This window comes from Ixodes scapularis, unplaced genomic scaffold (assembly GCF_016920785.2).
Source record: "Ixodes scapularis isolate PalLabHiFi unplaced genomic scaffold, ASM1692078v2 PGA_scaffold15__6_contigs__length_5221840, whole genome shotgun sequence".
NCBI classification, from domain to species: Eukaryota; Metazoa; Arthropoda; class Arachnida; order Ixodida; family Ixodidae; genus Ixodes; species Ixodes scapularis.
The window spans coordinates 2,713,717-2,740,849 of NW_024609841.1; the positions used below are offsets into that span (position 1 = coordinate 2,713,717).

Below are 27,133 nucleotides of genomic sequence, written 5' to 3' on the forward strand. Positions count from 1 at the left end.
CTCTGCACTGCCAAGAAAAGTTGTCTTCGCCGACAACGTTTCTTGGCAATGCAGTGGAGGGTACAGGCACGTGTTTTCTATCCAATTTTGAGCGCTGGATAAGGCTGTGTGTGGGCTATCGTCAACTTCCTCTGCATTGCCAAGAATAATTGTCCTCGGCGACAACTTTTCTTGGCAATGCAGTGGAGGGTACAGGCGCGTGTTTTCTATCCAATTTTGAGCGCTGGATAAGGCTGTGCGTGGGCTATCGTCAACATCCAATGCATTGCCAAGAAAAGTTGTCCTCGGCGATAACTTTTCTTGGCAATGCAGTGGAGGGTACAGGCACGTGTTTTCTATCTAATTTCGAGAGCTGGATAACGCTGTGCGTGGGCTATCGTCGACTTCCTCTGCATTGCCATGAAAAGTTGTCCTCGCCGACAACTTTTCTTGGCAATGCAGTGGAGGGTACAGGCACGTGTTTTCTATCCAAGTTTGAGCGCTGGATAAGGCTATGCGTGGGCTATCGTCAACTTCCTCTGCATTGCCAAGAAAAGTTGTCCTCAGCGACAACTTTTCTTGGCAATGCAGTGAAGGGTACAGGCACGTGTTTTCTATCCAATTTTGAGCGCTGGATAAGGCTGTGCGTGGGCTTTCGTCAACTTCCTCGGCATTGCCAAGAAAAGTTGTCGCCGAGTATAGCTATTTACTACCGCAAAGGCGCGGAGAAGATGGTGGCGCCTGCTTCATAACCGATTGCCAGCGTTAGGGACCTACTTGCTGCATAGAGTAACACAGTAAACGAAAAGAGTGGCCACTAGACCCGCTTCGCGGCCCAGGAGCTAGGGACTACGACGACCGTTCAGTGGCACTGCAGTCACACACTTAATTTAGACATTTATCACATTTTCACCCTTGATAAATAACTCTACTTTATAACCTAACATTTCAATATTAATAGCAGTTCCAAATACTTTTAAAAACAATTTGAACAGCTGCGGCTTTGGCTGCGGCTCAGTGGATGGCTTTGGGGCCGTCAACTCGGCAGACGGTGGCTTTCCGCTCACGTCGCGCGAAAGGTCGGTTCGGCTGCGCCTGAATGGCTCATGCGGGCTTCTCGTTCTTCTTCCGTTGTTAAAAAGGTGGGTCGTTTGACTGACACCGTATTTTGCTTGCTTTTGCCCATAGTTGGGCGCACGGGCTGAAGCGCGAGTTAATTAATCTGGATGAAACCTCGGCAGTTGCACGTGCGCGCGTGCGCTCCAGCAGCGAGAGCGCCAGTCAAGGCACTCAGGGCATACTGGATTTCATACCTTTTGTGCATCGCTGTCAATGATGGTGGCGCAAGCGCGTGGCTTTCGCGCCAGCAGCTTTGACAGCGTTGTACCTGGCGCCAGGTATGAAGCCGGGTACATTTAGCCTTCATGCGCGCTTTGCTTAGGGCGAGGCTATCCTAAGCAAAGCGCGCTCACGAGGAAATTACAAAGAAATGGGGTGTGTCAATACCGTGAAGACTTTTTTTTTTTAATCGCCACTCTTTAGTGTCGCTTCAACAATTTTGGTTTCCAAATTGCTACGAAATGAATGCACTAAATTCGCATCATCTCAAATTGACTTGTGCTCTTTTCGGTTCCAGCTGATGCCGCCAGGATGTTTGGCTACGGCAGCTAGTGTTGCGTAACCTGGTTCGGAAACAATGAAAGAACGCGCAAGAAGCCAGGAACAAAGTTCCTCCGAGTTCCAAGAGACGACAGGTTGTTGGTGATTTAAATTGTTGCACTCCAGAATGTCGCGCACGGTTTTTGAAGATATTTTGCAGGATTCGATTGTGCTGGCATGGCCGTTTCGTAAATCGAAACTTTGATAAAGTTCGCTTTCATTCTCGCGTCTCTGGTGTACAGCTTTTCAAGCTGTACACCAGAGGCGCGAGATATCACCAGAATGAAGTTCTACCAATGGGTAGAACTTCATTCTGGTGATGTGTTTCAGACATTATGTTGCATTTCATAAGATATCTGCAAGAGTAAAATTAATTTTATTGGGATTTTATTGGGCCGTGCAGACTGCACACTAGCCATTTGTTGGGATTATTTGCAGCAAGTAGGTTGCACTCTACTCCTCTCCTGATCTATTGTAGTGACTGCTTTTTTAGGTGGTCATGTCTGTTTTTTCCTATTATGGTCATGTGGAATGTGTAAGTTCCCATTTTGATCTTTGTTAATACTCTCTTATCTCACTCATCTTAGATGCAACTTCCTTTTCTTTTGGACATTGTTTCTACTTTACACATACGTGAAGCGTGAAGGAGATTGACATCAGGGTGTCTACCAACCTGGTAAGCCTGAAATTCTCAGGGAATTCGGGATCTCCTGGAAAAGTCAGAGAATTATCAGAATTAAAAGGTTGGCTGAATCAGGAAAAGTGACCAGTGAAAGTGCCACGGAGGTGCTTAGCGAAGCCCGGCAATCAGGTGTCGCCATGGCTCTGCTGAATAGCATTGCCCAAAATGTCATCCTTCGAAGGAGGGAATAGCCGGGGAATTTTATCGAAATAGTCAAGGAAAACGTGGAAAAATCGGGGGCTTTGGAAGAAGTCATTTGGTAGACACCCTGTAAGATATACTTAATTAGGCAGTGCAGATTGCATGCCAAGCCTTGGTGGAATCATTTGTGATGAGTGAGTCGCAGGTACGCCGGGAACCAGTCTGCTTGCAGCAGTCTTTTGTCAGCTATTTCATGTGTGCTTTTTATGGTAGTGGTCATGTTAAAACTTACATGTTAAATGTGACATGTTAAGCGCGACATGGACGTAAAACCTGCATTAGTCCGTCGGTTGGCTTTCAGTTCTTGTTATTTTGGTCATTATTGTTACTCAAATCAGCAGGAGCAATGTATGTTTAATTGTGCAGTGCAGGTTGTGTTAGGGTTATTAAATGACTATGTCACAAACTAAGTAGGTCTATACTAGTGGCAATCTCATTTAGGCATTTACTTGTCTGGTTTTTCTCATTGTGGTTATCGTGCATCTCAGAATTCTTCTGCTGAACTTTTTATTTGCCTACAAATTGCATTGGATCAACGAGCTTTGATACTGCATGGACAGTTTTTTTTTTTTTTTTGTATTTGTTACTGATGCTGCATATGTTATATGTGTGTGTGCGCCTTCCATGGAACTTGCTTGAGAATACAAAGCCGGCTTTCAATCCAATTGCATTTTTAATTTCACTTGTTTGATAAGATTTTTATGCCTGCCATAATATGCTTGTCGTTTTTTTTCGGGCTGTACTGTTTGTGAATCCCTGATACACGGTGCTTGTGTTTTCTAGTTTTTGTAATTGTATACGAGGCACAAACTGCCCATCATATTTTTTGTTGCGAAAATAAACTTTGTTGACTACTCCCTGGTGGTGTTCTGGGCAGCACAAACCTACATGTGTTTCCTGGCTTGTAGAGTGAGTGTTAACTGTACATAGTATTGTCCATTAGTTGTGCGCATTAGGATTCACACATACGTGTGACGTAATTATAGCTGAAATTTGGCATGCGGGAATAGTAGGAAAAATATAACTCGCAGCATACCAGATGGCGCAGGCTACCGCCCAACACACTACGCCAAATCCGATATCTATACGTCTGGTAAGTTTTTTTTTTTTTTATTGTGAGTCCATTCATTCAGTTGGGGACTACGACGGCCGCTGGGTGCGCTCCCTGGCAGCTAAATGGGCCGGTGGGGACTATGGGAGTGTCCGCTCTTTACCTTCTGTAGATTACTCTATGCTTGCTGTTGCGGATCGCAGGGGTAGGTATCTACACTCAATCGTAGCGTCAAATATTGTATGAGGGGAATGTTCAAGGGTTAGAGTCAGTGTTACTAAAACACTCAGTTGGGAAACTGCCATAGAGACTGCTCTGAAAAAGTGGCCCCGATCTGTCCACGAGAACCGAGCTAATGGCGAACACAACGCCGCCATTTATCCCGCAGCGGCCACTCGAGGAACTGCACGGGACTTCCATTTGGCTTTAATCGGTCATTTTGGAGCCGAAACAGATACAGCGGAAGAGGTTACAGGGGCGCCACCCCCGTCTCCCCCCCAGCGGAAGCGCCGCGACTTACCACCCACGTTAAAATGCACTATTAGGTCGATCGCAGTAAAAAATGGGGGGTCAGGACGCGCTACCTGAAAGCACCGCTGAGGCATGGGTGTATAAAAACAATATTAATTGTGCCGTGACACCCTGCAAACTAAATATTTCAAAAACATCACGCGCCCATTATTTTGTACTAAGCTTCAATAAATTTCATACAAAAAGAGCCTTTATCGTTTGTTTTTACGGAAAAACTTGCTTTCTAAAAGCTCAGTGTGACCCCAGTACAGAGAAATGATAGAGTGGCGCTGTTGTCGTATTTAGCTCGGTCTCGGTAGACGCCAGCGGCCCATGTTTCAACGGCGAGTTTCCCAAGTGAGTGTTTTAGTAACGTTGGTTGGAGCTGACTTTATAACGATCGCAGGCTCCGTACCAGCTCGACGTGGAAGCCAGCGCTCCCGCGAGCGCAGCAGCCATTGGTGATGCAATGGCCATGCGGCTTACTTACTTTCCTTCTCGTTTAAATTCGTTTGTGAGCGTTTATATTTTCATTTTGGTTTTAACTCGGATGAAAATATCCACGTAGCACATACGAAAAACCTTTCCGAAAACAAAAAAAAAGGTTAATTCCGTTTTTTTTATATTTGTTATATTTTTGTATTTTTTAAAGACTAATGTTTTTCTTTCACAAGTGACGCTTGGCAACATTGTACTACAAGCCAGTTGAGGCCAGTCGGAGGATCCTGCCGTTTTTGCCTTGTGTCGTGTGCAGTTCTCGTGTTCCCTAGTGTTCCCGTGTTGGAGTGCATGGTTAACGTTCGTGCGCTCGATGGGGCGAGTGTGTGCGTGGCGGACGTGGACTGCTCCAAGGATAGTTCTGACGAGCCGGCGCCGCTGTCACTGGATTGGGTTTCGTCGTCCAAGACGCTTTTCTCTGCCTCCTCCTACTTGACACTGAGAACTTCTTCACTGTCTGTGTGTGCTCGGTGGTTGAATGATTCTGATTGAGCTATCTTCGGTCCTGACAGTGCACTGTCACAACCGTCGATGTGCGTCGTAAATAGTGTATGTAGTTGGGACTAATGAAAAAAAAAAAGAACTGCTTCGTCATTCTACGAGTTTTTCTGAATTCGCTTAAATCTTCCTAAAAAACGCAAGCGTTTTCAGTGTATTAGAAAAATTAAGATGCGAGCTGCCCACGGTAATGATTTTGCATGCATTTGTGTAGCGCAGCACGCGAAACGAGCTGCCGTCGTACTCCCCGTCAATTACAGCCTTCGTTCGCCGCGGGAGATGGCAAGAAAGCACCCTCTCGCCGACGGTGACCGCATTTGTTGTAAAGGTTGAACCGCATGTAATCGATTTAGCGAGCGACGAGCTAGCGACGGAGACAGCGACGAGCGACGGCGATTTTTCACGGTCACCCGTCGCGGCGCTCGGTTTTTTTTTTTAATTTCTAGGAAACGTCGCTCATCGCCTTGGCCGCTCTTTCCCTTCGCTTTCATGCGGTTTGCCTCGTCGCGCAATTGACCTAGCGACTACGAAGGACTGACGTGATCATACGCGACGGCAAGTTTGCGCACTCAAATGGTCAGTATAAAAGACTTAAGGGCAGTCAAGGGATTTAGGAAGTGGCCGAGGATTCCAACTTCGAACGCGGTAGCGGGCGCACGTGGAATGGATCGCTCCGCTGCGAGCTCGATGACGGCGGCTCCGAGCCGCGGTGATGCCTAGCAAGGCGATGTTCCAAATGACTACGCAGTTATACTGCCTACTCTGTCGACAGGAGAAACCATGAAATGCAGCCTTGTCCTGCACGCTGATACCCGGGGGCGGCCGTACCGAGCTGAAGACTTCGTGGGGCCTCTGAAGCAGGTGGGAGTTCGGGAGGACGTAGCAGGACTTGGCGCGTTTCAAATGGGGCACGTCTGGCTGCTGAAGCTGCACACCACCTCCGCCAAAGAGACGCTTCTGCGAGAGGGGACCATGCTGGTGAAGGGGCGACCATGCCTGGTAATTGATCCAGAAAAACGAGTGCTGAAGGTAAAAGTCGACTGGGTGGCATTCGACGTATCTGCAGACGCCCTTCGACGGGCCTTCGAGCTTTACGGGGAGGTGAAGGGTCTCACCCGCGAGAAGTGGAGCATCGAGGGCCTGGCAGACGTGGATACTACTACCGTCATCATCCGCATGGTGCTCTGTGAAGACATAACACCGGAGTCCCTGCCGCAGCAGCTCCGCATCTACGGAGGCCCGCTCCTGGTTGTCGTCCCCGGACGGGCACCGGTGTGCCTCCGCTGTCGACGCACGGGACATATACGGCGGGACTGTAGAGTGCCGAGGTGTGAGGAGTGTCGAGCCTTCGGGGATGAGGCCTCGGATTGCGTACGGTCGTACGCTCGAGCTGCTGCCAGTAAGACCACCGACAGCCAGGACAGAAACCTCGTAATGGACGAGGAAGAGGCCGAGGCGGCGGCGACTCCAACCGCGAGGATTTCTTCATAATACCGTCAATAGTCCGGTGAGCAGCAACACGAACTGTTAGCGATGCCTGAAGGCCAGGTCTCCGCCATAACATTGACGGCGGAAGGCACTGTTGGTGAAAATGAGCCTAACGCGAAGAAGACCATTGAGACGACACCGGCAGCTAAGGACGCGACTGACGCACTGGACGCCGGAGATGGTACAGCAATGGACTTCGCGACCGAGGCGATCAAGCGGCGGCTCAGCGACCCGGAGCAGGGAAGCCACCAGACGCTCCAGCAGACTGAGGGACCTGGTTCGTAGTGACGAGCAAGAGGGGACGACGCGCTGGCCGCAGCCGTTCTTCGTTTCTTCCCAGGTAGGGTGAGAGATGACCCCAGCGTACAAGGCCTAAGACTCGCTTTTCGATGGTTTCCCTTGAAAACGCCTTGCGCGTAGCTACGTTGATCGTCCGCGGACTTTTAGCCAGACGACGGCAGCAACAGCTCTACCGGCTGTTCACCGAGCATGACCTGGACATTGTCGCAATTCAGGAAACCGAAGTCGAGAGCGAGAACCAGACCGACTACATGGTGCGGCCTTTTCTGGCGGGGTACGAAGTCTGCGTGAGTCATGATGCTGGTTTCTCGGCTGGCTGCTGCCTGCTCCTCAGAAAATCTGTAGGCGCGGCCGTGCAAACCGTCACGACCTGCCCATCTGGGAGGTTTGTCATGTGTGATTTTTATGTTATGGGAAATGAATGGCGTGTCATTTGTGTTTATGCACCTAATGAGGCTGAGGAGCGAAGGTTTTTTTTCCAAAACGTTTTCCAACATTGCCAGTCCCATCGCTTTCTGATCATTTTGGGTGACTTTAATTGTGTCTGCCGAGCCGAAGACAGGTCCAACCGAACGCGCAATAGGGATGCCAGTACCCTAGAATTAAATAACATTATTGAAGATTTTGTTCTGGAAGACGTCGCATGTTGTGTGCCTAGGTCAAACTGTATGCCTTTCACGCACTTTCAGCGTGTCAGTCACGCTAGACTGGACCGGGCGTATATCTCATCGAAACTGGTATATTTATGCCGAAGTTATTCTGTAGACTATGCTGCTTTTAGCGATCACTGCCTTGTAACATTCCAATTAGGTAAAAAGAAAGAGGGGGCCAATTTCTCATGGGAATTATGGAAAATGAATGCGAAACTTCTAAAGGATGAACAATTTCTTTCCTGTCTTAAGACAATCTGAAGTGACGTGCAACTGAAAGGAGGCAGTGCAAGCGAGAGCTGGGAAACATTTAAACAGAAGATGAAATTAACTGCACTTGAAAGGACATGTCTCCTGAAGTATCAGGAGAAGAGTCGAGAATTGGAACACCAAAAAAACTTAGACAAGCTGCTACAGGAAGAATGCCGGGCACCCGGCGCTTTCATTGGGGGTATTAACCACTTGAATGCCAAAATTGAAAGTCTCGATCGCGACTGATACAGGGGGGCGGCAATACGGGCTCCCTCAGAGCGTTTCTTGGTGGGAGAGCAGCCGACAAAAAGAATGGTGGCGGCGGAAAAGAAATATGCGCGAGCGAATGATGTAGTTGAAATAGAACTCCTTGAGGTTTTGTCCAGCGATAAAACTCATATCGAAGATGCGTTTGTTTAACACTATAAAACGTTGTTGAGTTGTAGCGCCCCACCACTGTCAGGACTTAAAGACGACTTTCTCCCTCTACGGCCGAAGGTTGACGGAAACGATAAGGACTTTTTAGAGGAACCAATCAGCTTGTCAGAGGTAACAAAAGCGATAGATGACTTAAAACCCGGAAAAGCAGGGCCCAGATGGCTTAATTGCTTGGTTTTTACAAAACATTTAAACATGAAATTTTATCCGCGTTAATTGAAGTTTTCACTGAGGCATATGAACGAAAAGTTCTCCCCCCCTCCTTTTCACGCACACACACAGTGTTAATCCCAAAGTGTGACGACTCCGTTAAGCTTCGCAGTGTTAACTCCTACCGTCTAATAAGCCTTACAATGTTGACTATAGAATATTAATGAAAGTCCTCGCTCGCCGTTTGCAGGGTGTGATAACGAGTGTTGTTGGGCCTCATCAGACATGCGGCATACAGGGTCGGACTATTTTGACCAACATTCATTTTGCCCGCAGTATCTTGGAGTGTTGTGACGGTGAGCTGCGCTAAGTCTCCATGTTACAAATTGACTTGGAAAAGGCCTTCGATCGGGTGTCTCATGACGTTTTAAGCCAAATTTTGAAGCATATCGATATAGGACCTATAATTTTTGAAGGAGTGCAACCGGCATATTATAATTGTACAACGCGTCTTATTGTTGAAAGCGAGTCAGTGAACGCATTCCTGTAAAATCTTCTGTTAGACAAGGCTGTCCGCTCTCGCCATTACTGTTTGGATTGTATATTGAACCATACTGCTTGAGTGTCATTCGGAGTGAGCATGTTCGCGGTTTTACCTTGAATGCGCGCGAGGTTCGCATTTCGGCTTATGCGGACGACATTGCTATTTTTTGCACAGATAGAGAGAGTATTGAAAGAGCCATCGAAATCACCAAAACTTTTTCTTCTCGGACCGGATGTTCAGTGAACTGGTCGAAATGTTCGCGTTTTTGGCACGGCGGATAGGCATCGAAGCCAAACTTTGTCGCTCACCATTGCCTGGTCAACCCTTCCCACCCGTTATCTTGGCGTACCATTTGAATACTATCGTGACAGCGCGGGTCTGTGGAGTGAAGAGACAGATAAGCTGCGCGAGAAAGCGGCCCCGAGTGCAGGCCGCCATTTGTCTATTTTCGCGAGAGCTACAGTGTGTAATTTATTTTTCTCGCTAAGCTGCGGTATCTTCTACAGGTATTGCATTGTTCTCGATTTCACATTCAGAAGCTGCATCGTGTGTTCGCTGTATATTGTCACGAATGAAGGTGACGAAAAGCCAAACAGTGAACTGAAAATAAAGATTCAATGGGCGAACTTGTGCCAACCAAAAATAAATAACTAAGGAGCGTCGAGGTAGCGGAAAAGCGGGCGGCGGTTCGGCGGCACTACAGAGCGCTAGCGAGACTGGGACTGACTCGACAAGGTCGCGGGAGCCGTTTATCTACCCTGCGTCACTATCTCGAAAGTTCGGCAAAGAAGGTTCGAGCGTCGCGCGCTCGGGGCGAGGATGAACTGGCACTTTCGAGAATAACAAAGCAGAAGGAAAGTTACGTCTGCTGCGAGAATGACCGGGAATCTTCTAGAAGACCGTGACCGAGCGTTGCCTTCTCGGCTCTGCGGGTGGCATTATCCCCCCTTTAAAAGTGCATCGCCCCGATGCAAAACGAAAGGAAAACGGAAATGGCTAAAACAATTACGGCGAAACAAAACAAACATGGTTTCACAATCCTAACGCACGTAGAACGGCTTGAGTCGAACAACGTGGACGACTTCGGGTCGTAGCTGGCGGCGTCCTGATGGGCGAGTTCCGTCGGGGAGCACCTCGTAGTTCAAGTCCCCAAGGCGGCGGATGACCTTGTAGGGTCCGAAGTAGCGTTTTAACAGTTTCTCGCTGAGGCCGCGGCGGCGAATGGGTGTCCACACCCATACCCTGTCTCCGGGCTGGAACTCCACGTCGCGGCGGCGAAGGTTGTACCGGCCAGCGTCCACACGTTGCTGGTCCTTTATTCGAAGACGGGCTAGCTGGCGTACTTCTTCTGCTCGTTGGGTGACCAGCTGGGCGTCGTCAGTGCCGTCATCCGTCGGGTCGTGGGGCAGCATGGCGTCGAGCATCGTCGTCACCTTTCTGCCGTGCACCAGCTGAAAGGGTGTAATGCCGGTAGTTTCTTGAATCGCCGTGTTGTACGCAAACGTGACGTAGGGCAGCACTTCATCCCACGTCTTGTGTTCCACGTCAACGTACATAGAAATCATGTCGGCGATGGTCTTGTTTAGTCGCTCCGTCAACCCGTTGGTCTGCGGGTGGTATGCCGTGGTCCGGCGGTGGTCGGTGTGGCTCAGGCGGAGTATCTCTTGTGTCAGTTGCGCCATGAACGAGGATCCTCGATCCGTAATCAGGACTTGGGGAGCGCCGTGTCGGAGGACGATAGACTCCACGAAGAATTTGGCTACTTCCACGGCGGTCCCCGACGGGAGTGCTTTTGTCTCGGCGTACCTGGTGAGATAATCAGTTGCCACGATTATCCACCGGTTTCCCTGCGCCGACGGTGGCAAAGGTCCGAGAAGATCCATTCCAACCTGCTGGAATGGTGCAGTCGGGGGCGCGATCGGTTCCAAGAGACCTGCCGGCTTCGTCGGTGGTTTCTTACGTCGGTGGCATTCGTGGCACGAACGGACGTAGAGGTGGACAGTCTTCGGAAGCTTGGGCCAGTAGTATTTTTCTCGGATCCGTGCAAGAGTCCTACTGTAGCCAAGGTGACCAGATGTTGGGTCGTCGTGGCAAGCTTGGAAGATCTCTTCTCGAAGACTAGCAGGAATCACTAGCAGCCACGTCGAGTTGTTGTCCCCGAAGTTTTCTTTATAGAGGATACCTCTCCGGACGGCGAATCGTGGCAGGTCACGTGAGAAGGCTCGGAGAATCGTACCCCCTCGTCCCTCCAAGTGGTCGATCAATGCACGCAGCTCAGGATCGTCCCGCTGGAGCGCTGCCATGCCGTGAATGCTCACCGCGCCAAGAAAGTGGTCGTCGTCGTCGTCGTCTTTGGCACATCCGGCAGCTGACTCGACAGGGGCTCTGGACAGGCAGTCGGCGTCGCTGTGTTTTCGGCCTGACTTGTATACCGCGGTTACGTCGTACTCTTGCAGTCGTAGGCTCCATCGAGCGAGGCGTCCCGATGGGTCCTTCAGGCTCGCTAACCAACACAGCGAATGGTAGTCGGTGACCACCCGAAAAGGAGTCCCGTACAGGTATGGGCGGAATTTCGTGATAGCCCAGACGACGGCCAGACATTCCTTCTCGGTCGTCGAGTAATTGCGTTCCGCGTTCGACAGCGTCCGGCTAGCGTATGCGATCACGCGCTCCGCACCGTCTTGTCGTTGGACCAGTACCGCTCCGAGTCCTGTATTACTGGCGTCCGTGTGGACCTCCGTTTCGGCTGATTGTAATGAGAAAAATTAGCGCAAATACAAGGAAGGAAGAACGTTAGGACAGGAAAGAGCGCTACTTACAACTGGCTTTAATTATAAGGTGAAAAAAGAAAAAGAAAACAAAACCCGGAGAGGGGAACAAAGTACTGACAAAAAAGAAGTGATACAGAGAGCGAAATTAATTAAGGTGAAAATACAAAATAAAATAATAAAATAATAAAATAGAATAAAATAAATTAAAGGCAGATCTGCAGAATCGCATCGGCAAATGCGCAGGCAGCAGCACTAGCAGCACACACACGAGACACCGGCAAACCCTTTGCGAGCATGAAGAGGCGAACTGCTGCCGGTGACCATCCCTCAGATCTAGTGGTCACACATGAGTCCCTTGCAGTAGCCGCACACACACACACACGGGACACCGGCAAATTCTTCCAGCATGAAGTGGCGACACTGTTGCCGGTAACCAAGCAGCAGGACGCAAATATCAGGGGCACGTGTCGAGGTATCTCAGCTCTTTCTCTGAAAGGAAGACTGACGGGGCACTAACACATTTGCTTTCTTCTTTCTTGATCTTGTACGCTTCATAGATTTCTCTAGCTCTTTTGTCATTGAGATGTTTTAACACCTTCGTCTGATTAAACAAAGGGGTACAATGACAGTCACGAACATGCACCGCAAGATGTCCAGATGGAGAGGCTTTCAGTGAGAGGTCATGCTCTCTCAATCTAACATTGATGCAGCGACCCGACTGCCCCACATAGACCTTTCCACAGGAAAAAGGTACTTCATAAACGACATGACTCTTACAGTCCACGTACTTATGTTGGTGTCTTGTTTGGCATTGAACATTTTCTTCTTTTGTGTTGTTTATTCTTGGGAAAAGTTTTTTGAGCTTGTCCGGTGCTGAAAGTGCTACCTGTACATCATACTTGGAGGCTACTCTCTTGAGATTGTGTGCCAAGCAATGGATATATGGAACAATAGCAGGACGCCGTGTCTTTTCTGATTTTCGTTGTCTTTTCTGTGACGTGAGCAGACGTTCTGCAACATCAAATAAGATTGAGTCAGGAAAACCTGAACACCTCAGTCGGTGAACTTGAGCTTCAAAGCTCTCCCCCGCTGAATGCAGACATGACTTTTTAAGAGCCGTGCTGAAGCATCCAGTGACAATAGCTCTCTTGATGAGTTTAGAATGAGCAGAGTCATACGGTAAAAGTCGTTTCTTGGAGCGTGGGGAATACATCCAACAGGTGTGGTCTTGCAGGAACGACAGTCTCAAATCCAGAAACTGGAGGGTGGCATTCTCCGGTGATTCATCAGTGAACTTAAGACCCTCTGCTTGCTCGATGAAGGTGGATCGTATGTGGCTCAAAAACTGCTTCTCGTTGCTAACAGGTCGTTGTTTAAGGAGGACAAGGTAATCGTCCACGTAGCGAAAAATGTGTGAGACATGTGCGTCAGTGAACCTGTCGGCTATAGCCCTATCACATTTGGCCAGAAAAATGTCGCAGAGGACAGGCGCCACGCACGACCCTATGCATATACCTTTCTTTTGCAGGTAAAATGCATCATTGAACGTGACAATTGTGGCTGACAAGTAGAACTTCAGTAGTTCTAAAAAAGATTCGACCTGAACGCCACATTGATTCTGAAAGGAGATGGTCCCGTTTTCTTCGATGGATTCCCTTACGGCTGTGAAGAGCTTGACGTGCGGAATGGAGTAGAACAAGTCTTCAACATCCAGGGAAAACCCATAGCGAACAGACGTCTTGTTTTGCTGCAGATATTGAACCAGCACATCAGAATTTGAAATCAAAAAAGGGTCATTCAGTGGAAGGGTAGACAAATCAAAAAAAGACCAACTGGACATGTTTTTTACTGCAAAAACGCACAAGCTAGGATGTCCTTTCCGAGTCATTGTAACAGAAAAAGGATCGTGGCAGGCCAATATGTCACGATTCCTCCTCCGTCATCTGTCTACCCTTCCACTGAATGACCCTTTTTTGATTTCAAATTCTGATGTGCTGGTTCAATATCTGCAGCAAAACAAGACGTCTGTTCGCTATGGGTTTTCCCTGGATGTTGAAGACTTGTTCTACTCCATTCCGCACGTCAAGCTCTTCACAGCCGTAAGGGAATCCATCGAAGAAAACGGGACCATCTCCTTTCAGAATCAATGTGGCGTTCAGGTCGAATCTTTTTTAGAACTACTGAAGTTCTACTTGTCAGCCACAATTGTCACGTTCAATGATGCATTTTACCTGCAAAAGAAAGGTATATGCATAGGGTCGTGCGTGGCGCCTGTCCTCTGCGACATTTTTCTGGCCAAATGTGATAGGGCTATAGCCGACAGGTTCACTGACGCACATGTCTCACACATTTTTCGCTACGTGGACGATTACCTTGTCCTCCTTAAACAACGACCTGTTAGCAACGAGAAGCAGTTTTTGAGCCACATACGATCCACCTTCATCGAGCAAGCAGAGGGTCTTAAGTTCACTGATGAATCACCGGAGAATGCCACCCTCCAGTTTCTGGATTTGAGACTGTCGTTCCTGCAAGACCACACCTGTTGGATGTATTCCCCACGCTCCAAGAAACGACTTTTACCGTATGACTCTGCTCATTCTAAACTCATCAAGAGAGCTATTGTCACTGGATGCTTCAGCACGGCTCTTAAAAAGTCATGTCTGCATTCAGCGGGGGAGAGCTTTGAAGCTCAAGTTCACCGACTGAGGTGTTCAGGTTTTCCTGACTCAATCTTATTTGATGTTGCAGAACGTCTGCTCACGTCACAGAAAAGACAACGAAAATCAGAAAAGACACGGCGTCCTGCTATTGTTCCATATATCCATTGCTTGGCACACAATGTCAAGAGAGTAGCCTCCAAGTATGATGTACAGGTAGCACTTTCAGCACCGGACAAGCTCAAAAAACTTTTCCCAAGAATAAACAACACAAAAGAAGAAAATGTTCAATGCCAAACAAGACACCAACATAAGTACGTGGACTGTAAGAGTCATGTCGTTTATGAAGTACCTTTTTCCTGTGGAAAGGTCTATGTGGGGCAGTCGGGTCGCTGCATCAATGTTAGATTGAGAGAGCATGCATGACCTCTCACTGAAAGCCTCTCCATCTGGACATCTTGCGGTGCATGTTCGTGACTGTCATTGTACCCCTTTGTTTAATCAGACGAAGGTGTTAAAACATCTCAATGACAAAAGAGCTAGAGAAATCTATGAAGCGTACAAGATCAAGAAAGAAGAAAGCAAATGTGTTAGTGCCACGTCAGTCTTCCTTTCAGAGAAAGAGCTGAGATACCTCGACACGTGCCCCTGATATTTGCGTCCTGCTGCTTGGTTACCGGCAACAGTGTCGCCACTTCATGCTGGCTTCATGCTGGAAGAATTTGCCGGTGTCCCGTGTGTGTGTGTGTGCGGCTACTGCAAGGGACTCATGTGTGACCACTAGATCTGAGGGATGGTCACCGGCAGCAGTTCGCCTCTTCATGCTCGCAAAGGGTTTGCCGGTGTCTCGTGTGTGTGCTGCTAGTGCTGCTGCCTGCGCATTTGCCGATGCGATTCTGCAGATCTGCCTTTAATTTATTTTATTCTATTTTATTATTTTATTATTTTATTTTGTATTTTCACCTTAATTAATTTCGCTCTCTGTATCACTTCTTTTTTGTCAGTACTTTGTTCCCCTCTCCGGGTTTTGTTTTCTTTTTCTTTTTTCACCTTATAATTAAAGCCAGTTGTAAGTAGCGCTCTTTCCTGTCCTAACGTTCTTCCTTCCTTGTATTTGCGCTAATTTTTCTCATTATGTTTAGCCAACTAGCCCACCAGATGATTTTAACGCAAATCGGCTGATTGGTCGAAGTGGCCGAGAATCGGTGGTGACTGGAGCCGTCGCTTTAGTTCGTCGAATGCCTGTTGTTGTTCTTCACCCCAGTCGAAGTTCACGGTGTCCTTCGTAAGGTGCGTTAGCGGCGCAGAAAGCTTGGCGAAATCCTGAACGAATCGCCGGTAGTATGCGCAAAGCCCAAGGAATCTTCGGACGGCAGTTTTGTCGGTAGGCGGTGGAAAGGCCGCTACGGCGCGAGTCTTCTCAGGGTCAGGACTTACACCTTCGTTGCTCACCACGTGGCCCAGGAACTTCAGTTCGCCGTAGGCGAACCGGCACTTCGTCGGCTTGAGGGTGAGTCCTGCGGTCCTGATTGCCTCTAAAACGGCCCGAAGGCGTCGCAAATGCTCGTCGAAGTTGGCCGAGAATACCACGACGTCATCGAGGTAAACGAGACAGCTCTGCCACTTGAGGCCTGCCAGGACGGTGTCCATGACACGTTGGAACGTTGCCGGCGCCGTGCACAGTCCGAAGGGCATCACCTTGAACTCAAACAGTCCGTCGGGCGTGACGAAGGCAGTCTTTTCTCGGTCCCGTTCGTCGACTTCGATCTGCCAGTAGCCACTCTTAAGGTCCATCGACGAAAAGTATCGGGAGTGGCGCAGCCGGTCCAGCGTGTCGTCGATGCGGGGGAGCGGAAACACATCTTTCTTCGTGACCGCGTTGAGCCGCCGGTAGTCAACGCAGAATCGAAGCGTTCCGTCTTTCTTCTTTACCAGCACAACTGGAGAGGCCCACGGGCTGCTCGAAGGCTGAATGATGTCGTCGTTGAGCACCTCCTGTACTTGTTCATGAATGGCCTCTCGTTCCTTTGGGGAGACCCGGTACGGCGGCCGAGGCACAGGGAGCGCGTCCTCGTTGGTAATGATGCGGTGTTTCGCAACTGTTGTCTGGCGCACCCTCGACGTCGTCGCAAAGCAGTCGCCGAACTCGGCGAGGAGGTCTCCGAGCTGTCGTCGTTCCGTGGCGCTGAGCTTGGGGTTAACGTCGAGCTGTGGCGGCACAGTACTGGACGGCTGACATGGCGAGGGCTCGTCAGAGATCGCGGCGATTTCGGCGTCGGCCCGGAGTTCCTCGACGTGTCCTATAGTGGCACCTTTCGTGAGATGCTGCGCCTCCGGTCGAAAGTTCGTCGCGAGGACCACACAACGTCCATCCTGCAGCTCTGCTACGCCCCTTGCGACGCCTATTCCTCTTCCGAGAAGCAGTTGGACGTTGCCTTCCAAAAGGACTTTCCCGCTGGCAACTGCGTCGGTAACGACGGGCACAAGAACACTCGACCGTGGCGGCAGGTTCACGTGGTCCGCAATGACTCGGACGGCGGCTGGCGACGTTTTGGATTCCTCCGGAGGTAGCACGGGCTTTCGCAGCGTCAACCTGTTTGCTCAAAGGTCGATCACGGCACCGTACTCACAAAGGAAGTCCATGCCAAGGATGACGTCTCTCTAACAGTCTTTGAGGACGACGAATTTGACGGGGCAAGACTCTCCATAGATGTCCACGCGCGCAGTACACCTTCCCACTGGTGTGATGAGATGTCCGCCGGCGGTTCGCATTTTCGGGCCATCCCACGGCGTCATCACTTTCCGAAGGCGGCGAGAGAGCTTCCCACTTAAAACGGAATAGTCTGCTCCTGTGTCGACGAGTGCCTTCGCGTCGTGGCCGTCGATGGTAACGTCGAGGTTATTCGACACCGTCACAGAAGCCTCGCTCCTATCCGTTTCGTCGCTAGTGTGGGAGCCCTCCGACGTTAGTGGAGGATATTGGCGTCGTTCGTCACCGGCAATACCACCTCCCGGTATTGCCGCACTCAGTTTTCCCGGCGAGGCAAGGGGGACAGGCTTTCTCGGCGGGACCGGCGGAAGGGCGATGGCGAGCGTCGGGGAGATGGTGAACGGAATCCTCGGCGGCGAGACGACTCAGGAGATGAAGAGCGGCGGAGGTAGTCTTCGATGTCCCGAGGTCGCTCTCCAAGACGTGGTCGAGGGTCGTTGGGCGCAAACCCTCGTAAGCCCAGCTGTCGGTAGGGGCATCGTCGGTAGATGTGGTCTGCTTCACCACAGTGGTAGCACAGGGGGCGTCGATCAGCCGTCCGCCACACGTCAGTCTTCCTGGGCGCCGGTTGTTCTCGCCGGACGCACTGAGGTCGGTCGTCGAGACGTCGGAGGTACGGCGGTGCTGGTGTGTCTCGTCGTTGCGGCGCAGGAGGTTGACGGGCAGGAACTGGCGGTCGTCGAGCCATGGCGGCGTAGCTCACCGTTGGTTGTTCCGGTGGTGGCAGGTCGACGGGAGCCTCCTGCTGGAAGGCTCGCTGCACCTCCTCCCGCACTACTTCCGCCATAGAAAGCGAGGCAGGGCGATCGGCAGTGGGCAGAACCTTCCTGATTTCTTCTCGAACGACGTCGCGGATTATCTGCCGCAGGTGTTCGATGCCGATACTATTGACATCGGAGCGAGGTGGTGAGACAGCCGGAACCGTTGACACACCGGTGCGTCGTTAATAGTGCACAGCTCTGGCCAACAGCGCTCGCTCGATGTTGGTTGCCTCGGCCACGAAGCCATCTACCGTCGTCGGGGGGCTGCGGACAAGGCCACCGAAGATTTCACTCTTGACGCCCCTCATGAGGAAGCGCAACTTCTTCTCCTCGGTGGCTTGAGGGTCGGCGCGTGTACAGAGTCGTAGCACGTCTTCAACGTAGCTTGTCACGCTTTCGTCGGGGGCTTGTGTCCGCGTCTGGAGCAGGTCCTCCGCATTCTGTCGCCGGTGTTGGTTCGAGAATGTTCGCCTCAACTCGGCAGCGCAGATATCCCACGATGTAAGCGAAGCCTCGTGGTTTTCGAACCAGTGCCTCGCGGTGCCTTCCAGCGAGAAGTAGAGGTTCTGGAGGCGCTGCTCGGCGTTCCATCCGTTGTGGCGGGCGACGCGCTCATAGTGAAGGATCCAGTCCTCGACGTCTTCATAAATTTCGCCATGGAAAGTTGTCGGCGATCGGGGGGCGACGGGCAGGACAACGACGGGCGGAGCGGTCATCGTCGCGGTCTTCTTCTTTGATTTCCGCGGCGGGGGTCCGAGTTCAGGAGCTTGCCCTTGAAGACGGCGGCTGGCACGATGCTCTGAGCCTTCAACGGAAGGTCGTCGGGAAATGGGGCTTGTTGACCGAGTTCTTCTAGGGGTACGCTGCACGGGTTTTGTACCCCGCACCTCCACCAGAAATGTCACGAATGAAGGTGACGAAAAGCCAAACAGTGAGCTGAAAATAAAGATTTAATGGGCGAACTTGTGCCAACCAAAAATAAATACCGAAGGAGCTTCGAGGTAGCGGAAAAGCGGGCGGCGGTTCGGCGGCACTACAGAGCGCTAGCGAGACTGGGACTGACTCGACAAGGTCGCGGGAGCCGCTTATCTACCCTGCGTCACTATCTCGAAAGTTCGGCAAAGAAGGTTCGAGCGTCGCGCGCTTGGGGCGAGGATGAACTGGCACTTTCGAGAATAACAAAGCAGAAGGAAAGTTACGTCTGCTGCGAGAATGACCGGGAATCTTCTAGAAGACCGTGACCGAGCGTTGCCTTCTCGGCTCTGCGGGTGGCAATATGTGTGGGCGTTCAGCTGGGAGCGCGTCAGCCGAATGAATTTGTTTAGGCTCGTACGGCATGGTGGTCTTTCTTTATCGCACCTTTTCTTACGCCAAATTGTTAACCGTTTTCTTTTCCTACGTGATCAAGAAGATCCCTGTCTGCGTACTGTTCTTCAGGTTCAATTGTCGGGTGTCTTACCCAATTTCATCGTTTCATCCAGTGACGGTGCTACGGGACCACTGAGTGCTCATTTGAAGGAAGTCGTCGGTGCATACAAGTTTTTAACCACGCGCTTCTCTTTGGAATATCTGAGCACTGTCTCTCGAACGCGAGTTAAAAGAAATCTGATAGAAACGTCATTCCTAACCCCTTTGTATCGAGCTATTTACAGCGTGACTTCTGGACAGGATGTACTTCGTCGCGGTAAGAAAATGCTGGTCCCGGCCACAATGAAAACCTTTTCCTTTCAACTTCAGAGCGGAGCACTTCCGGTGAAAACATGGCTGGACGAAAAGGGCATATTTGTTCCCTGGACTGTGAACTTTATCTTGTGCAAAAGGCCCGAGTCGATAGAGCATGTGTTTTTAGATTGTTGGGACGCGGTGTTCTACTGGGATGTACTGCAGCGAACTCTGAAAAAGGAACTTCCTTTAAGCGCACACGGGATACGTTTTCTGCCTGTTGCTCCAAATTCTGTACCGTATGATTTACTTATGGTTATTGGCTTACACAGTATCTGGAAGATCCGCATGGCAGTGCGGCATGCTGATGTAGAATCTCGACCAGTATGTCACTATTTTACTCAGAGCATTAGTCAGATTAGAGAAGTGTATAACGTTTTGGGAGATGGGCCTGATTTGTTGCCAGTCCTAGACGAACTGGTCACTTTAAGATCATGTTAATTAATGTGCGTCTGTCGTAGGTCAGGTTGACTTTTTTTACAAGTGCTTCTGAAGTGTATTTTGTGAATGAATAATGCCTGGCAATACAAAGAAATAAAAAAGGAAGTGTCCGAGTGGGCTAAAGCGTCTCCGCTCGGAAGCTTGCGCTGGGAACCTCCTGGGTTCGATCCCCATTGCCCCGCCCGTAAATTAGCGATTTGAGTGATTAACTAAGCGCGTGTTTGTGTGACTGCAGTGTGTCAAGTGGGAGCAAATGTGGGACAATTAAAATAAACTATGAATAATCGGGGTTTTTTTTGTGTGTACGTTCAATTAGACGGTGACTAGCGCTACCTGGATTACTCATTTCCAGTTTCAATTTTTGTTGCGCATGCCACCTGGTGGTAAGTGGCATAACCCCACACCTTTTATTTTTTTATTTTTCACCTGAAATCACGTGACTAGTTGTGTTTCCGGTCTTCCGTCGGGAGGTAGCCCTAGTTACTAGCTAGAAGTAGTAAAATACATGGATTCTACTTTGAGGCTAGTAACAGTTATTAGCTTCTTGACCTAGTAACCGTTACTAGCTTGACCGTTACCACCTAAAATTACTAGGTGCCTTGTAACATATGTGACAAGCGGCTACTAGCTTTTACCTAGTAAATACTACTAGGTTTTTTTTTTAAGAGCGTGACGGCTGCCTTCGCGATCCGTCGACATGTGGACCTATATGTCGCTTCAGAAGCAGAACGGTATAAAATGTTTGGTTTGCTAGCACGGTGCGAACTGTTTAGCACGACGCGAACGCTAGGAGCCAGCGTTTGCGTCGAACTGCTGGAAACACTTCCGTCGCAGAGTCGGTAGGAAACCGATGAGATGTCGTTGAAGAAATGCAGCAGCATCACTGATTCTCCTCACCCTCCATCGCATTCTGTCAATCGCCTAAATCAGACACAATCCGCAAAACAACAAACGCAGACTCTGGTCGCAACTCTAACAACAACGCACATTGCCGTGGACAAGGGATCGTCGATCGCTTTTGGATACTGTCGCTGACGTCACGAGCGCCGCTTCTCGTTGTTGCCAGTAGCGCGGCAGACAGCGTTTCGGAGGTGTACGCGTGAACTTCCCAATTTGTTTTCTTCAAAGATAATGTTTATTTTGATGAGATATTTTGTATCCATTCTCAGGAGTGTATGTTTAGTGCATGGTAACAATTTTGTAAAAATCGATTATCATCAGCAGCCAAAAGGGCTCGAAGCGTTTTGGCCGCCGAAATATCTAACCGATTCCATTGGTTGCATTGGTTAAAATAAGGCAACTGATTGATGACCCGTCTGCATCGTATGCGAATAGGCATGCACAATATAGTGTACAGTCGCCAATATTCCCGCATATCTAGTTCCCCGCAGTGAGCTCGAAACATCAATCACGGGTCTTTGTTTAACCAGTTAAACCGATGAAACCAGCGAACGGTATGCGCGATGGAAATTTAAGGCTGAACAACATGTAAGCAATTTAGCGAGCGACGATACGAGCGACGGCGTCAGCGGTGAGAGTCAGCGCGACGGGAATTCCTCACTGTCGCTCGTCGCGTCGCTCGGTTTTTGGATTTCTAGAAAGCGTCGCTCATGGCATTGCTCCCGTCGCTTGCTCCAGCCGCTTCCTCCCGTCGCTTTCGTGCGCCTTGCCTTGGAGCGTGACTGACCGAGTGACAGCGAAGCGGGTCACCGTCGCTTGTCTCGTCGCTCGCCAAATCACTTACATTTAATTTAAACCCCTTTCGGTCGCGTACGTTGTTCCACCGGTTACAGAACAGTAACGAGCCACCTTGCTGCCTCCAAAAGTCAGCCATCACGCAGTACCGCTATTGCGACCGCGATGTAAACAAACCCGGCATCGTCACATTCCGGGTATCACGTGACATTCGCATACTGCTGCTCAGTGGCGTTCCATAGAGTAGTACCCCCCACCCTGTCCCCCCACGGCTGGCCTCCAGTTGCTCGATGTGCCGCCGGTTTAGGACAGCGGTTGCTACGGCAAGTGCCGCGTATTCTATGGAACACATCTGTTTCGAAGCACAGCACCAAGACGATGTTTCACAGTACTAGGTGGCGCAAGTCACCGCGGGATTCAAAAGGAGCAGCCATCCTTCATCCATTCATCCATCCATAGAACACATAGTTTTAAAACAAAAATCTAGATAGCGCTTTAAACGGCGGAAGGCGTACTAAAGGGAGTGAAGGGAGTACACCCTCGGGGATGGGAGTTCCGTAACTGAGTTAATCTATAGTAACGTTAATGCAAGTACGCAGTAGAGATCGACGAGAACACTGTAGCGAAAAATAGAGACTAAAGGGAAAAATACACATTAGAGATACAATAAAGTCCTTCTCGTCCAAAATAACAGGTACTGTATTTCGAACTGCTCTAACCGACAAAGCGACCAAGATATTTTCACACGCAAACATCTGTCTAGTGTAGATCAGTACGCTCACTTTTGAGATATAAAGGTTTAGGACTCTGGCTTCCTTTTTAAAAGAAATTAATAATGGAACATTCATCTGGGGTAAAACATTTTGTTTCGGTCATTCATTCGTAACATCATTAATTTATTTATTATGTATTCCGCAGTAGTCAATCTTCCAGAATCTGCTCATTGATTTCATATACCTATTCTATTCTGGCCAGGAATGCAATTCAAGCAATAACGCATGCCCAAACATTACAGTCCTCTGAAAAGTCTTTCGTAAGAGTTCAAGTAATGACCCTCACAAAGCAAAGTGTTGATTAAAACGTTGCTGAAGACAGTCCAAAGAAACATTTTTTGGAAGGGCAACACTTTTCCAGCGGTCGGTGACCGAACACGAATAGACTCAAAGCAATGGTGATAAATTGCACCGGGAAAAATAAACCGCCTCTAAGCGCCGTCATCTCCGGGAGTTTTGAGCCCACCCGTAGAGCTGAGACAGATTATTAGACGTAATTAGGATTGTAGTCAGAATTTCGATAGGATTAAGAGTGCCGTGTGCTGCGCGAGTGTGTTCTTTTCGAGTGTTCTCTTTCGCGACAACCTTGTTTGGATCCTTGGAGTGGCGTATGCTATCCAAAATCAAAATGCCGTGGTACGTTTTCTTTCGGCGAGTGATTAGAGTGAGAAGTGCAATGTTCTTTTGAAATAATTTCGTTCAGTCCCAACTCGGTGTCACAATATCTCCAGAAGAAAGGTCAGGAAGAACCACACCAACAATTTTATATCAAATTAGTAGCTACATTGTCAAGGGTTCCCATCAGTGTCTACAGTCTGGAGGTGTAATTAGAACATTAATTATTGGTCATGTTTTAATCAGTTCACCCAATTAAAGTAATAGCGTAATGCGCATTTTAATGGTCGAACCGTCTCAGTATAAAAAAAAAAGTTAACCACCTTTTATTGGAATTGCTTTACGATTGTAGCACAACAAACATCTCGTTCCTCATTGACTGAATGAGTAAAAATAAACCCAATGATTGGTGTCATGGTTGCACCACTGTGCAGTACACTTGCAAGTACTTATAAGTGTGTAGTTTCTACGGCTCTTCGTGGAGGATGGAAGCGCATAAATTCAAATCGTATGTATGCTCCACGGGATCGCGGTTTCGAAAAAGTGCCGTAAGTAATTTAAACGTACATAAAGTACGATGAAGTTTGATTTCAATTTACATTACAGCAAATGTACTTTGATAATGCGTGTATAGCTTGCGCGCGTACTCTTGTAACTTGAATATTCCCGAATTACGAGTGCCTTCTTTTGCCTGGACTGATCTTAGAGAGGAAGATGAAGTATTACGATCGACTCGAAATTCCACAGAAAGGCTGTCGTCAAGTTTTACCTAAAAGTTAACTGCACCGGAACTTTGAGGCACGACCCTGCCTAGTTAAATAACTTTGACACAACTTTTAATTTCTAGTTTTATTTTCGCTAAAGAAGCAATGCACACCGAGACAGAGTTATTGAAAGAATAATATCGCGTAACATACGACTAGGCGTAAAAGCTTCGACTTGCGAAAGGAAGACGTGCAGTGCACTTCGATGATCAATGTCTCTACGCAGTGCACTTGTCGCATTCTCAGATGTAACCTTATCATCTTAACTAAGCTCAAAACTGGCTGCCCTCGTGTATTGAAGAACTGGATACGCAAAGGTGTTTTATTGGGGCGTATGACGCAAGCACGTTGTCAGAGCAAGCTTTGTATGAAACGTAATGATCCGCGGCACGTTAGTCGTCGAATGAATGCGCGTTAAAAGTGCATGCTTTTCTGGAACTTTTTTTATATGTTTAAAGATGCTACAGATAGTTAACCCAAAGTCACACTCACATGTATTTTCACATTTAGCAAGATCGGGTCGTCGGGATCCCAGACGTGCTCGAGCACTATGGAATTCGCAGTGAATCGGCCGGGCCCAAGTTAGGATAGGACTCACCTTCACTCTCATTAAAACTCAACCAATACTCCTGTACCCGTTTTCACCTCAAGAACCGTAGTAAAAAAAAAGAGTCCGGCTTCTCGCAAAGCGTTACTGATTTCCCCCTTTATGCAGAGAATCAAGATATATGCGGGTACATTTGAGATTAGATATATGTGGTCTTATTACGACGTACACGTTCCAAACGTCAAAACCATGGGATTTTCCACCGATAACCAAACACCGTAAGAAGTAGTTCGCGCCGCCTATCAACAATGCGCAAAACTTACTTTTGTCTTGAGGTGAAGACGGATGTAGGAGACAAGTCGGATGCCTTTCCTCTACCCAAAACGTCACCACTAGTGCCTCGGCGTCGCTGCGAGCGCGTGGTGCAGCGTCTCATAGCGTATGCGACGCTAGTAGCTGGTGACGCCAAGAGGGACGCGTCTTTCACCCTGCGGCGTCTCTCGTCCAGCTTCGGCGTGCTTGCCGCTCGCGGCGGAATCCACTAAGAATGACGTCATGCGGAAGCCTTGTCTCCTCGGTGCTATTGACTAAACTCGGCTGATTTGGGCTCGGGTTTTCGAACTTGTCCGAACGGGCGCAGGTCTCCTAATATGAATTTTCGGGCTCCTCAATAATACTCCTATTTTAGCGCGTTCCAGAGGCATTCCAGTGCACAACTTGCCCTTTCTTGCGTATATAGTATGGACCCTTTCAATCAACAACCGGCAAGCTACCGCTTTCTTTTTAGGCAAAACAGCACTGCGTGTATTGTTTTTTTATTAGGAACAGACTCAGCCCTGCCTACATTGTTTTTTGTTTTATTTTTGTCTCGTTTTTGCGCTGCTTTATCTTATAAGATAATTCACCAACTCGCCCGACTTTCTCCTACCACTTTCCCCATTTCTCACGAGGGTAGCTTTCAATTCAATTTGCGTTGTTCCCATGCTTACCTACCGGATTTTTGGTTTGATCTCAGGTCTAAGATTTTTAGATGTGGACGTCAATGAAGCATCTTTTGTACGCCGAGTGTAAGAAATGAAGAAAACCGGCTCTTTCATATTTCTCCTTTTGCTAGAAAAGAGAAGCAAGGAGCGATTGTTTGTATCGAACATCGAAAAAAGGTTTACACTCTTCCCTTAAAGAGCGGAAGCCAATGCGCCGAGAAACAGAGGAAGAAGGAGTCGAGAGCGCGCGGCGGCATTCGAACACCGAGTTCTGATTGGTCTGATTAGTGGGTAGACCTAGAGCTAAGCTGCCTTTGTCTCCACTGCACTCGTCGAGCGCGCTCGAATGATGGAGCCAAACACCGGACGCCCGCGTTCCGCGTTCTAACGCGTCCGACGAGAGTGCGCTACAGCCAAAGACACCTAGCTTTAGGTCTACCCACTAATCGGTTCAATCAGAGCTCGGCGTTCTGACGTCACTGCGCGCTCTCGTCTCCTCCTCGCCCTCACTTTCTCGACGTATTGCTTCTTTCAAGTTTCAAGTCAAGTTTTCGATGAATGGTAGTATTTACCGCCTACATTAGAGCAACGCTTTTGTGGGGTAAGGAAACCACTACTTTGCTCGAAAGGTATCTTCGGGCAACGTTGTCGGGACTCTGGTTACTATTTTTAAGTTCTTATTAACATTAAAAACAACCGTGTTTATTTCTTCTTGGTTTTAATGGCTACAAGTGGCTACTCTATTGCACTTTTGGCTACTCTATTGCACTTTTGGTTGGCAATTTTTTAAGATCATCATATCCTAGCGGCATCTTCGTTTTCTTATGTACACCATATCAAAACGATGCACCTTTTAAAAAGCCTATTTTCGTCAGTGTTTAAAGTGTAACTACAAAACAGCTGGTAGTATCACGCACTGGCGAAGATGTGGATGCTTAGATTAATGGAATGATGGAACTTTGAAGATTATGCCTGTTTCGGTGATTGAAACGTACTTACATATTTAGCAAACTCAGGCATTTATTTCAATGGCACGAGAGTTGTAACAGCGCGCAGACAAAATTTGTTCTTTCGTTGTTTTAGGTATTTTATTCTAAGGCTTGTATTTAATCTCCAGTAATTAGCTATAAACAAAACGTCAAAATACATGCGGGAAATGTCTGTTCCTTAGCACAAGATCGAAGGTAGCCATTCTAAATTGTAAAAGCTAATTCTCTCTTATAAGTTTGGTGCCTATCCTCGCTGTAGCAATATGTTGTGTTCTTTTTTTTTTTTTTGTCCTATTTTAACGCGATAGTGCTCAGGAGCTCGTGTCCCAGAAAATCACGCGTCGGCGTCAGCGTCGGTGGGACCGAAAAATCCCGGCATGCACCTGGTGATGCCACGAGGGCTAAATTTCCCGCTAAGTTTGGCAGGAAAGGCGGGAAATTTTTTCTTTACATTTGGAGGAAATGTTTTTCACTATGTTTAGCGGGTCGATTGAGTCATGACGTCACGACACATGATCTCGCGCGGGAAGTTAAAAAAACCCACAACATTCACGTGTGACATCACGTGACACGTGGCCCTACCAACTAGATCACGCAAGCACGTTTCTGCGGCTTGGGAACGAGCGCGGGTGAAAAGGCTTTGCGAACAAGCCCAATAACGCTATTGCCTTCCACTCTTAAAGGGGCGATGCAACAATTTTCCTACATTGAATAAATACAGCTTAGAAATATTCCTTGACATTTA

General features: G+C 48.7%; 1 protein-coding gene across 1 annotated transcript; it reads left to right on the plus strand.

Annotated features, from left to right (window-relative positions):
- Positions 1 to 5,846: 5,846 nt before the first annotated feature.
- LOC121835628 lies at positions 5,847 to 6,548 on the plus strand (the record flags this gene model as incomplete). Its single annotated transcript, XM_042290059.1, has 1 exon — positions 5,847 to 6,548. A coding segment is annotated over one exon (702 nt), but the record flags the coding sequence as incomplete, so codon positions are not given.
- Positions 6,549 to 27,133: the final 20,585 nt, after the last annotated feature.